Source organism: Benincasa hispida, chromosome 5 (genome assembly GCF_009727055.1).
Source record: "Benincasa hispida cultivar B227 chromosome 5, ASM972705v1, whole genome shotgun sequence".
NCBI lineage: Eukaryota > Viridiplantae > Streptophyta > Magnoliopsida > Cucurbitales > Cucurbitaceae > Benincasa > Benincasa hispida.
The window spans coordinates 21,444,199-21,458,442 of NC_052353.1; the positions used below are offsets into that span (position 1 = coordinate 21,444,199).

The 14,244-nt window shown below is 35.1% G+C and overlaps 2 protein-coding genes across 2 annotated transcripts in view; both read right to left on the bottom strand.

Annotated features, from left to right (window-relative positions):
- Nucleotides 1-1,577: 1,577 nt before the first annotated feature.
- Nucleotides 1,578-4,784, bottom strand: LOC120077476 (outer envelope pore protein 37, chloroplastic). The gene is made up of 6 exons (XM_039031359.1): nt 4,270-4,784; nt 3,906-3,995; nt 3,565-3,735; nt 3,213-3,307; nt 2,970-3,090; nt 1,578-2,023 (listed from the first exon to the last, which is right to left on the bottom strand). Exons 1-6 carry the CDS (start codon nt 4,654-4,656, stop codon nt 1,892-1,894), a joined length of 996 nt encoding a protein of 331 aa, XP_038887287.1. The 5' UTR covers nt 4,657-4,784; the 3' UTR covers nt 1,578-1,891.
- A 4,059-nt stretch (nt 4,785-8,843) lies between these two features.
- LOC120077963 (la-related protein 6B) overlaps nt 8,844-14,244 on the bottom strand; it is a 41,134-nt gene continuing 35,733 nt past the window's right edge. The window contains exon 10 of the mRNA XM_039032101.1: nt 8,844-9,574. Coding sequence (XP_038888029.1) covers nt 9,302-9,574 — 273 coding nt within the window. The 3' untranslated portion in view covers nt 8,844-9,301. The remainder of the gene's footprint in view (nt 9,575-14,244) is intronic.

Sequence of the window (14,244 nt, forward strand, 5' to 3'; positions counted from 1 at the left end):
CTCTCTCGTCTCGTTTGGCCCCTTCTTTGTGGGGTTGGTTTTTTTATTTCGTTGCTTGGCATTCTTTTGCTTTATCCCTCTAGAGTTGTTGCTTGGTTTGTGGTGGCCTGTGTTTTTTGGCTTGTCTCTTTGTTCTTGTGGTTAGCTTTGTTAGTCATTGTGCCGTGAACCCGAATTGAGGGCCTTCCTTGTTATATAATTGAATATCTTTTCAAAAAAAAATCTTTCCTTTTATTTATTAAGTCTTTCTCCTATATAAGAAAGTTGTGTATCTTATAATTTAATTATTGTAATACAAAATATTCTATTCCATTCAAATCTACAAAAGACGTTCTCCTAATCGATCTTCCAAACACAAAAAATGGCCGAAATCTGTAAAGGTTAACCCATTTGTGAATAGTGAAGAAGAAAATCGCAGAAGAATTGGGCAAAGAAAATCGTTGAATAAATCACGCAGGAAACCTTTTTCAAATTAAAAATGGCAGTTTTGAAATTTTTAAGAAATCAAAATGTTTTTGCCAAATTTGAAATATCTTTCCATCAAATTTGTGATACAAATCAAATCACCTCCTCCTCCTCTTCCTCCTCTTCCTCCTCTTCCTCCTCTTCCTCTTCTCTTCCCCCTCTCTTCCTCCTCCTCCTCTTCCTCCTCCTCTCTTCCTCTTCTTCTTCTTCCTCTTCTCCTCTTCCTCCTCCTCCTCCTCCTCCTCCTCGTCTTCTTCATCTTCCTCTTCCTCCTCTCAAACTTTCCTCAAAAAAATTAAAGAAAAGAAAGCTATACTCTCAAACTTCTCCCACTTCAATTCTTTAAAGTCGAGACTATATAGAGAGCTCCCAACTCAAACATGTTCCGACATGTAAATGCATGTTCAATAGTGCTTTTGAAATTGTTAAAATCTTTCCAAAATATGTTTATAATATGTTTAATTTCACTTTTAAATGTAAATATTATATCATCAAAATTTGTTTTGAATGATTAAAATTATGTTTCATAGTTATTTTAAAATTATTAAAAGTGACCTTAATCATTTAGAATCACATCCAAACATGTTCTAAATCTAATAGTATAGTTTCAAGCCCAAATCATTGACCAATTCAAATCCTCAAGTAAATTAAGATTACGGAAAAATAAAAATTGAATTGAAACAAAAACTTGATTGGTTGACAATCTAAAACCAAATTTTGAAAACAAGAGATACAATCATAATCATGCTTTTAGATTTGTGTTTGGTAGTAATTTCAATTGTAGTTTAAACAATAATTCAAAATGTGTTATAATATATTTATAAATCACACCAGGTTGAATATAAATTTTTAATAATTAATTTATAAGCTCATCTGTTTAAAACATTGTACGATCAAATATTATATCACACATTTTAATTAAACATAAATGAAAATTAATTGAATTTTTGTTATAGATATTATATTTATTAAAGTATTTTCTATATATAAATCTATATTTTTCAAATTCAAAATTTGAATCCAATGAAAATACAAATAATGACAAAGTCTGTAAATAAATTTTAAAAACACATTTATCAAGCCAATGCGTAATCGTTCAACTCAATGAATTGGATAATATAATATGAGATCGAATTAATTACATCATGTAAGAGATGTAGCTAAATATTAATATACAATCTAATACCCATTGGCGGATTTATGAAAATGAAACTTTTCTTTTCTTAAATTAGCTTTACTAAATTCTTTTCTTTTCTTTTTTTTTCTTTTTCCTTTTTCTTTCTGCTGTCTACAAAAGAGAAACTTCATTAATAGCACCATCATCCCACAGATGTTTACAGCAAACATTTCAAACTTTAACATGCATCTAAAAGAAAGCTAACATTTAGATGAACCAATGATTATGGAGAAATGAAGAACCTCTGAATCATATATCCCATCTCTTTTTGACCCTGAACAATAGAGCTGCAGACCTAATGTCATCTTGTGGAACTTGTAACATGAATTGTACTTTCATCTTCATTGGAGCTGTTTTTGCTTTCCCGCCTTCATCTCCCACCTGAAAGTCATGGTTTGTGATTGCCTCAACTACTAGCTTAGCTCAAAACCTTGTTTGATAACTATTATACTATTATTTTTTAGGTGAAAATTCAGTTTTAGTTGTTAAACGTTCGTAAAAGTAACAATCTAGTCCTTGAATGTTAGTTTGTAACGATTTAATCCTTGTATTTTCAGTTTTGTTACAGTTTAGTCCTTGAACTTTTAATATTTAATAATTTAGACCTTATTTGATAACCATTTCATTTTTTGGTTCTGATTTTTGAAAATTAACTTATTTACTCATATTTTCTTACAAGGGTTAGTATCTTTTCTTGAGTATAAGAGTGAAACTCTTAGCCAAATTCAAAAAACAAAAACAAATTTTCAAAAACTACTTTTTTTAGTTTTCAAATTTTGGCTTCGTTTTTTAAAACATGGGTAAAAAGTAGATAAGAAAGCAAGAAATTTAGAGGTGAGAGAGGTGTTTATAGACTTAATTTTCTAACTAAAAACCAAAACCAAATGGTTGTCAAACGAGATCCTAGTTCTTGTACTTTAAAATTTGTAACGATAGGCCCTATGGTACAAATTAGTGTTAAGTTTTAATGAGAATTCCTCCATAAATAAACCGATAGCCTAATTAGAAACTTAATATAATAAAATACAAAATCTACATCATAAATTAATAAAAATTGACATCTAATTTGATGAAATCTTTTAAGTTAGAGACTATTATTACAAATTTGAAGTATATACTAAAGTTTAGAGACTAAATTGTTACAAATTTAAAAGTCCAAGGGTTAAATCGTTACAAATCAGAATTCAATGATCACTTTTATTATAGTTTAAGGATCAATAGTGTTATCTAACCTATTTTTTATGTTATATCCCTTCAACTAGATTTGTTTGATAGTGTGACCATTAGTATTCTTTCAGAAAATTACATAATAGCTGAAACAACTTACCCACAGAGAAGCCCAGCTGAGTCGCTCCTTTGTATCATAACCAGCTTTAAGTTTCAAATCTTTCCCATATGTGTGCTTGTACACCGCACTCCAGTCGTTAGAATCCAAATCATACCAATAGCTGACAAAGTCGATTGCGAAATTATAGATTTGGGACAAAGGTTTTAAGCTATATCTTAAATGGACTACAATGAACAAAAAGAATTAGCCATCAAACACCCTTTACAGAGTTCGAAACCTAACCTCAATTTATCAGAAGGACCAAACCGACGCTTGAATGCAAATGACAATGCATTTGAAGGCCAAGAAACTTTTGGAATAAACGAAAGTGCCTCATCCTGCAATGAGTTCAGAGGCTCGCTAAACATTGTCGAGAGTAAAAGAACAGCAAGCAATTCAGAACAAGCCATGCTTGCATCTTTTTGGTCATAGTAAGTCCAAGATACAAGGCAACAATAACTTTGATATTTTAAAATCATTTTTTGTCTCTAAACTTTTATAGAAGTAACAATTTAGTCCATGAGTCCAACTAATTTGTTACTTTCTTGAAAATTTAGGGACCAAAAGTACTTTTTAACTGATATTATATTCTAACCTTGTAGCTGTATCTCAGTTCCAATTCTTCATCTTTATAGTGAGCAGCACAGGTGCCATTCAGAAATTGCCCTTTAAGAACACCATTTATTGACATTCCCCGGTTCACTTCCTCCTCTTCTCTTTCTTCCAAAGAAACTTCACCCATGGGAAACTTAAAAGTTGCTCTTGGCTAAAGAATATCAATATTGGTCAAAGTATAGTCAATTTTAACAGCCCAATAAAAGGTTCCCAGTGACAAAATACCAAAACCATTCGGCAAAAGCAAAGTAATATAGTACAGTCCATATAAACATTTGCAGTGTCACTCAGGATTAAGATTCCCAATTCACTAAAACTCACCATTCCAATAGCAGGAACAGGTGAAGACAATTCCAAGGAGTAACCAGGATCAGCAATTTTAGCAACCACACCAAGCTCTCCTTGTTGAGCCTGAAACAAAACATATCTAAGCTCATAAACCATCGCATCTAAGGCACAATCCAGCATCCCAAGAGACATAAAAGCTTCAAAAGTAAACCATAACCAGACCTGTTCTAGGCTTCTATAGCACACACTCCGGCAAAAGAAAAATGAGAAATCCAGTTTACATTCTAAATTGACTATTTCTCAGACATGTAGTCATATTTGCTTGAAATAGATGGTTGGGCACCAAGAAAAACACAAACAAAACTAATTGAAACCTAGAAAAAGCAGGGGAAAGAACCTTAATATCATGAGCAGCCCGGAATTGCAACTTAGGGCCAACATCGATGAAAGAACGGAGGAGAGCATTGTGTTCGTCAGGATCATAGTGAATGGAGAGATACTTGGAACGGAATTGCAACTGGGAATCGGTGATTTGGCCCTTGTTATTGTTCTGGAAGGAGAGCTTGATCTTGGCGAGGTTGTCGAGGAGCTTGCATGAGACCTTGTGGAAGAAAATGGAGGATTCACTGTCGAATTCGGAAGTGACTCGAATGGCAGGTCTCTTGGGAAAAGGGAAAAAGGGGCGAATTGGAGGAGGAGGAGGATCGAGAGATGGAGACGGGGGAAGTGAGAGAAGGTAATTGGAATTGGGAGGTTGAGGAGCGGAGGATTCAAAGTCCGCCATTGAAGTAGCCAAGGATTAGGATATTTGAAGCAGAAGAAGCCGAAGAGAGGAAATGAAGAATGGGATTTTGAGATTTGGGCGGAACCGTTGATGGGGAAATCTGAACGAATGACGCCCCTTTCCTTTCTTTTCTTCCGGATTTTAAATTCAAAAACTCCGTATATTTCAATTTTCTTTTTTCAATTTTTACTCGAAAATATGTTAAAATATCATTTACGTACCTCCCCCTAATTTTTATAATTTCAGTTTATGTCCTCTTATTGAGACTTCAAAAGAACTAGTCATTGTGGTTGACTTTTTAAATATAGATTTAGTTTGACTAAATTATAAAAAATATTGTGTCAAGAAAATATTCGTAAGTTTTAAAAGTTTCAAAAATATCATTAAATTTTTAAAACCATTGAATGGCAAAATTATAACGAAATTTTGCAAGTGTATCTACCATGTTTGAAATTTTACAAAAATGACAAAATATTTCACGTTTGAAATTTTGTTTAGTTTGTCTTCAAAGTTTACCCTTTTAACAATCTAGCACTTTTATTTTCTTTTCCTCCCACATTTTTTCTCCTCTATTATTTTTCTTTGCATTCTTTCTCCTTCTTTTGAAACTGTGTACTACTCGGTTGATCACAATCTTAAGCATTTTCATCTTTTTTATCTTTTTCGTCTTAAGATCATCACCATGATCTATGGTTTGTCGCACCGTTAGAGGTTTGTTTATGTTCCTAAGAGTTTCTTTTTTTTTCTTTTTTTTTTTTTTTTTCATTTGGTTGATCACTCGTTTAAGATCCTACGAATCTTTCATTACCATTCCATGACCATTCCAATTTATTTCTCATTAACATTATCACAAATTTTTACCCCATTTTTTTTCTTCAAGTCTCCCAATAATTAAATAATTCATCTCTCAAAAGTTCATTTGTTTGTTTTTAATTCATATCCTTGGTGTTTCTTATTTCATTTTCATCTCGTTTATACCACAGTTATTTCTTTGAATTAGTTTAATTTTATCTCCTTCTTGTTGTTTCTTATTTTTGTGTTTTCTTGTCTATATTAAGTATCAAGCATATCGGTTGGACTAGTGAATGAAGTTAATGAGTCTAGAATTAATATGTTGGAGTTAATAAGTTTATATTTTAGGTGTCTGTAAGATGGAGTCCCTTGATAATTATGAAAAGTATATTAATAGTGGAAGTTTGAGACTTGAGTTATTCAATAAATGTGAAAAGTAGAGATAGAGAGAAAAATTGAGTTATTCGATAAATGTGAAAAGTAGAAATGATGGAAATATGAAGTTACTTGACAAAAGTGCAAACTTCATTAGTGTAAACTATTGAAGTTGAGTTGTTTACACCAATTTATAAAGTTGGTGGGCCAAATGGGCCCTTAGAGTAATTTAATTGTACAATTGCTATACAAAATATTAAGTATATAAGTTATGTAGTTTTGAGTCTTAGTCACATTCATTTTCTTCGTTGGATATTAGATATGAGTATACCAGACATCAATAAGTAAATACTTGCAACTTATTTTGAAGTAAAGTATGTATGTTTCGTTTATACGCATGGTATTCCAAGTATACCAGCAGTATATCAAATATAAAACACCAGTGCATCAAACATCAAACAATAAATACTTTGAGGGCAAGACATGAGTGTATGAGAAGTACAACAATCAACATTCTAAGGTATCGACAACACATTTAACAACAATCAACATCCAATCATAAGCATATTTTCAAGTAAAGTATGCTTGTTTCATTTTATAAGCATGATATTTCAAGTGCATCAACAATATATTAGATATAAGACATGAGTAAATTAGAAATCAATCAGTAAATACTTGAAGTAAAATATGAGTGTATTACCAACACTACATGTGTATCAGCTAACATATCACTTTTAAGTATATAAACATTATATTAGCAAATATATATCAAACAACTTTCAAGATTGTTAATAGTATATCAGTAGTATATTATATACCAATCTGAAAGAATATTTACTTAGTAATTGGTGACTTAAACCAATAACTCTCAGTAAAATAGTTAGTTAGTTACAAGAATTTGTTTCTATAAATACCCCGTAATCGTGAGAAAATTTTCCATCTTAGAGAGTGTGTCTCACACTCCCTCTCAGATTACCTTCTTCACCTAGAAAGAGATGTGAAAACAGTATATGTCAACCTTTTTATGACACCCACTGCCCATCTCAACTCCTAATACTTGCTTCCACAACATCTATTGTATCTGATAAACAGTTAATATACATACACTCAACCAAATTTCCAACATGCAACTTAGCTAACCACAAATGCACACGTCATAAACATATACAAGCCCGAATAACTTACATAAGTTTTACAATAGCGGTTCCATCTAGGGTTTTACCCTCGCCCCCTAATATGTACATGATGAGTTAACATTTAGACAACAAGAGATGGACCGCCTAAACTTCTTTTCTTCCTTCAGAACTTTAAGTATATGGCAGACTGGCAGATCAGCAAGGCTCGGGGGAATCGACCGCTACCTAGGAAAGTAAAAACATTTGAAAAGGATGAGCTAAATTGCCTAGTGAATGACTTTCCTTTAAACATATTGGTTTAGTAAATATAGCCTACAATACCATCGCATCATATTAGTTTGCAACATATCCCCCCTCTCGGCTGGCGTGTCCGATTACATCCTGCCATCACGACTTAAGCCCATGCGTTAATGCATGTTGCACATCAACACTTCTGAGCCTCGACTACACTCTCCATATTCCTCTTAAGCTTATGAGTACGCTTTTGTCAGCCGCATAAGCCTCCACCCTTCGGCCAACGCCTCACAAGCCCAATGCCTAGGCTTGGTCTTCAATCAACCCGTCTTTGTGTCTCGTTGCCCCATCTTGCCACTGATTTAGCGTCTCTCCTACCCTTCCTTAAATAAGGTAGGTTGCCGCATCATCCTCACAACTTAGCCTCCAACAAGCTCATCATGGCTCTAAACACTTAGCTCACACTTAGTCATTTCTCTCTCTTGCCATTAGGCATTACCTTACACTCCTTTTACTCTAGAGCCTAAGCTTCAATACTTAGAATATTTTCCTTCTAAACTCATAAGCCTTATCCTACACATGACATTCATACAACATAATCAACTACACTTCAATACATTAACTTAGACATACTTAGGTAGGAAAAATTAAGGCCTAGGGTTTATAGAAAACTTGTTAAGTAAAACGGTTAAAATATTTTGATCTAATCAAGGTGGAGAATACATGGATTTAACATTCCAAGACTAACATGAAATCCAATCCCAACTTTCAATACCCGATACACCTCAATAAAATGGTGTATCAGAAAGAAGAAATAGAACATTGTTAAACATGGTTCGTTCTATGATGAGCTATGCTCTTGCCTAGCTCGTTTTAAGGATATTCAATAGAGACTGCATTTTATATCTTAAATAATATTACATTATAAATCATATTATAACCACAATTCAATTTTTTTAAATTAAAATATGTATTATGTAATACATTATATGATGTTACAAAATAATCATTATTCAAATTTTTTATAATAGTTGATTGTCAACTAATATCTAATAGATAACGAAAACTAATTTATAATTTATAAATATAGTATCAACACATTTTATAGAGTTGCTTAGATTATAATCCAATTTTTAAATCAACCACAAAAAACATATCTAAAATTATGTAATACGATTTTATTTTAATTGAATCAATTGTTTTAAAATTTACAGAAAAGATCTTGATAAAGAAATTATAAGAAAACAAGCATAATTTGTAAAAAACCAAAACCAAAAACCAAATAGCTATCAAATGAAAGCATTAGTTTTTCATATGCTCTCAGTTTTTCATTCTTTATTATTAAAATATTAACTTATAGACACTATTTCCATCCACAAGTTTTCATATTTTATTATCTACTTCCTACTTAATTTTTCAAAACTAAGTCAAATTTTGAAAACTAAAATATATATAAATGTAAAGAATAGTTTTGGAATTCTTGTTTTTGTTTTTGTTTTCAGAGGTTGGCTATGAACTAAAATGTTTCTTTGAGGTCAAAAATATAATAGAAAAACGGAGAGAAAACCAAACACAAATATATAAAATAAAATCCTTATCAAACAAAACCTACCTGAAATAAAATAAATGAATAGCGGGGGAGAGAGAGAATTAGAAACTCAATGAGCAGGTTTGCATTATACAAGGCAAGTTGAGTCACCAACTGCGTATTAGCGAAGTGTTGCCAACTTCCCCATTGGTTTTCACATATTACTTTAAAATAATAATCGTTGCTTCTTCACATTAATTAATGAATCCCTAAACGAAAGAGGAGATAAGAAAGCGGGGGATGGGGACGACACCTTTTTTTTTTTAATCCAAATACATTAAAAACTAAAACTCTTACTCTTCTTGAACCAAAGCACCCATTCATTTTGTAATTACAATGGTTTTTGATAGCCCTACAAAAACCCTGCTATCAACGAACCATTGTTTTGCTTTGCCTTTGCCTTTGCTTTTTGCCCTATTAATTAGACAGCTTCCATCCACACCATACTCTTTCTTCTACTCATACAGACAGACAGAGACACTCCCCTCCATCTATTTTTCATTCTCAAGTAACTTGGTTTTCATGCCATATTCACAGTCACCGGCTTGCCCCGCCCCATCGCAAAGCCTCTTGTTCCATCTGGCATTCGTGGCCCCGGAGGCTGCTGCTTCATTGTACCTGCCTGCTCGATGGTGGTAGAACTACTCGAAGGAGGAGTTCCCACATGGTTCCCATGGTTATGGTTATTATTGTGATTATGGTGGTATTGTGATCGACCACGTCCTTTACCGCGTACCCTATTTCGGACTCTTCTCTGCCCACCGCCATCCTTCTCATTTCCCTGCTCTTCTCGCTGCAATAAACATAGTAGTAAATAGAACGAAACACATTTTCCATGATAGAACAAGTATAATATACCTCAAGTTATCAAGAAGTAAAAAGTCAATTGTGTCGTTCTCTCCTTTTATTTGCTAGGTGGGGTGGGGAATCATAAGTTTGGCAATCCTTTTTTTCCAAAGTTTGGAGAATTTGGAGAATTATGGACCGAGTAAGATAGCCATAATATAGCTTCATATCACTAGTTTTTTTTTCCTTCAAAACTATTTTTACAACTCAAGGACATAATTGTAGTTTTACAACCTGCATAACAGTTCCGTTCGGGTAAGGTTGCCGTTTCTTTTTTTCCACAACTATCTGCCTCCCTATGATACCATTTTTCCTCATAACAATATGCACAATATGACATTAGAAAATTAACTTATTTCCATTCGCTGCACCAATCAGGACAAAAACTACTAAACTTCTTTGATTAATAGTGTACATGATTTACTACAGCAATTTTTCTTAACACCAATTGAGCAATTAGAAGTTTTGGCTAGAAGTACAAAAGTAATAGCTGAAATTTTCTGGGAGGTCTTTTGTTTTTCGTCCCTCGACTTTTCTGGAATTCTGGGAGCTTTTACTTTGCCCAATTTAACTTCCCCAATCCCTCAATTAAGGCTGCCACCATATACTTTGCACTCCCTCCGACTTTATTGCCTTATGAGATTGTTCTCCAAACTTCTTATTCAAGTAGACAAATTCTCGATTAGACCCTTTATAGCCAATGAAGTTATAGAAGATTACAGGAGGGACAAAAAGTGATTGTTAAAATCGACTTTGAAAAACCATGGACTTGACTTTCATGGATAAGGTTTTAGAAAAGAAGGTTTTTAGTACAAATGGAAGATGTGGATGTGGGTTGTGTGAGTGGTGTGAGTTATTTTAAGGTTTAGGGTTTAGGATGCCCTACGGGTAAAATCTTGGCCTCTAGAGACCTTAAATAGGGACGCTGTATCCCCTTTCTTTTCTTGCTTATTGGTGTACTGAGAGTTTGTAAGTGAGCTAATTAAAATAGGTAGTTGGTTAGTTTATTATTCTACAAGCTTGTAATCATTTCATCTATAAATAAAGCATTTTCCCTCATTTTGAGGAAAAGAAATTACATACAGTCAAATTCAGTCCTTTGATATTACATCAAATTGGTATCAAAGCACTCCAATGATCCGAGCTGATGGCGAGAAGAATGGCTGCCCACCCGAGAGGAGGAGACAACCTGTGGCAACATCAAGAGGTGGAATAAACCCCCACCCTCTCTCCAAGAACTACAACACGACGCTTATTGTCTGTTGAGAACTCTTTGGAGGGAATTCATGGAATAGTGACTAGCATTCAAGAAAGTATGGAAACCCTCACTCGTAGGGTTGAGAGGTTGGCAGTAGCACCTCAAAATCGGGAGAATGCTCAACCATTCGTGCAAGAATGGGGAAAAGAGGTAAACGTGGTGCTGGACAACCAAGAAATTTCCAATTTCAGAAAGAAATTCATCAACAACGAGCTCCAAGATTACATAGACAGCTCCAAGAAGATCCGGGAAGACATTTGAATAGGCAAGAATGGTAGAAAGAATTCCAAGATTGTGATTCTAAGAGTGAGTATGATCAAGAAGAAGAGTTATATGCTCCAAGGAGGCGACGAGAAGAGAGGTATGGAGATAGAGGTTATTCATATAACAAAATGAAGATTGACTAGCCGACTTTCAATGAGAAGCATGACATCGATATAGATCAAGAACACCGAGAATTTTTTCGATTATATGAATATATCGGATCACAAGAAGGTACGTTTGGTAGCCTTCAAGTTGAAAGGGGGAGCTCCCACTTTTTGGGATCAATTGGAGATCAATCGACGATGGCAAGACAAGAGGCCAATTCGAACATGGGAAAAATTAAGCGATTGATGAAACAAAGGTTCCTTCCTCCCAATTATGAGCAGACCCTTTAAAATCAATACCAAAATGGTAGATAAGGGCCTCGACAAGTGGCAGATTATTTGGAAAAATACCACCGATTGGGGCAACTTACAATAGACATCAAAGAGAAGGTGAAATTACACCACTTATATATTTTGGATAACAGAGGAGTTGAATGATTTATGCTCCAAGAAAACTTCAAGAAAAGCTCCTTCAGATGCTTCTGTAAGTAGAAGAGAAAACAGTACCTTGAACCATTCTACTCCACCAATTTCATCCACAAAAAAAGACAAAAAAAAAAAAAAAAAAAAAAAAAAAAAAAAAAAAAAGGGAGGTTGGTGAGAAGGAAACAGAGATTGTTTACAAGCAGAAAGTTCAAAATCCTTATAACTGACCTATATTGGGAAAATGTTTGAGGCATGGCCAAGTGGGGCACTTGTCTAATGAGTGGCCCCAACAAAAAACAGTAGCTATGTGGATGAAAAAGATGATTCGTTGGCTGGATGCATGATAGAATACCAAACTAGAAATGAAATTTTATTGAATTCCAACACGCCTAATACAGAGATAACGCAAAAGAACAAAAAAATACTATTGCCCTCCCTCACAATCCAACAGAAAAGCCCTACCCAATGTCAAGGCTCCAACTATATGGCAATATCAAAAGAAAATAAAAGAGGATAAAAAGAATAAAAGAGAAAAGGGGAAGCCAACGGTTGAGGCGGTTGAGAGTTGTTGTCAAGATGGTTGGGAGAGGTTGAGGTTTAAAAGAGGAGAAAGCAAACAGAAGAGTGGTGTGGAAATTAAGGTGTGAGGAAGAGGAGCTCTCGAGAGTGGGAGTTTGGACGGCACTATCGTGGAGACGCCATCGCAGCGTGTCGCTCATCATCTATTTCCACTAGACGATAGTATAGTAAAGCTAAGCGTTCATGCAGCAGTTGGTAGACGATCGTATAGTAAAAGGTAATCGATCGTATAGTAAAAGGTAAACGATCGTATAGGTTCTGGTAGACGATCGTGTAATAGTGAAAGCTCAGCAATCATGAAGGAGTTTGTATGCGATCGTGAAGGATTTAGTAGACGATCGTTTAGCACTTCTGGGCAATCGTGTAATAGATTGTAAACGATCTTTTAGCGTCTGGAAAACGATTGAGAGATCATTTGTAGGCGACCGCTTGGTCTTGTTGATTCCATTCGTTTAATAAAGAATTTGTTCACAGTTTAACCGCTTTATTGGATATTATATCCATTTGTTACGTTATCAAGAACTTCAAGAATCAGTTTCCTAACAAATTGGTATCAGAGCAAAATTACATGGGCAAGCATGGTTCAAAAGCGTTTTGAAGAAAAACTGAAATTACTAGAACAAGAGCTTTCAGGATTCAAAGTCGAAATACAGAAATTACCGACCATAGAGAACTTGGCGTTGTTGGCGAAGAGCGTAGAAAATCTAGGATTGCAAGCAGAGAAGCATCAACAGATGCTCTTATCTCACGTTACGAAACTGGCCAAGGGAAAGGGAAAAGTGACGGAAGAAGGAGAAAGATCTAATACCCGTAATGTGTGCGAAGCAAATAGTTCTGATAAAGCCGCCAGAGAAGATGTGATCAGCGACCGAACCAAATTTAAGAAAGTCGAAATGCCAATATTTAGCGGAAGCGATCCAGATGCGTGGTTATTCAGATCAGACCGCTATTTTCAAATTCATAAGTTGACGGAAAGTGAGAAGATGACAGTGGCAATGGTGAGTTTCGACGGCGCCACATTAGATTGGTACCAATCGAAAGAGGGCAGAGAACCATTCAAGGACTGGGAAGACTTGAAGAAAAGGATGCTGGTGCGATTCCGATCTTTAAGAGAGGGGTCAATATGTGGAAGATTTCAAGCTATTAAACAAGAAACAACAGTGGAAGCATATCGGAATTTGTTCGATAAGTTAGTGGCACCGTTGTCGCATCTACCGAATGAGGTCCTTGGAGACATTTATGAATGGTTTGGCACCATGGATAAAGACGGAAGTTGAATGCTGGGAACCCACCGGATTAGTGCAAATGATGTCGCTGGCACAGTGAGTTGAAGACAAAGAAAATGCACGAGCAGAAGCCGGACGAGCGCAAACGTATGGGGGTAAGTTCCACAATTCGAATATTTCCAGATCCAATATTGACAATGTGAATAAATCAGTAAAAGGGAAGATTTGAAAGAAAGGGAGAAAATCGGAGAGTCGCTTCCGATGAGGACCATTACATTGCGAGGAACATCGGGTAATGATAATCGGAGAGAAATTCCAGCAAAAAGATTAATAGATGCTGAATTTCAATTGAAGAGAGAAAAACGGCTCTGTTTCCGATGCGATGAAAAATACACTATTGGACATCAATGCAAAGGGCGAGAGTCGAGAGAATTGAGATTGCTGGTAGTACAGGCATCCGGAGAGGAGTGGGAGCTGCATGAGGAAGACGAAACTGGTGAAACGACGTTGGAATTGCGTATGTTGACACTGAGTAAGGAAATTTCATCTGTTACAAAATTGGCGGTGAATTCAGTGGTGGGGTTGACGACCCCACGGATAATGAAGATCGGAGGGGATATCAAAGGAGAATCGGCAGTGGTATTGATAGATTGTGGATCGACACATAATTTCATCTCAGAAAGTTTAGCGAACCGACTGCAGTTGAACGTCACAGCCACGACGGAATAGTTTTGGGATCGAAACCTGCACTGCGAAGCCA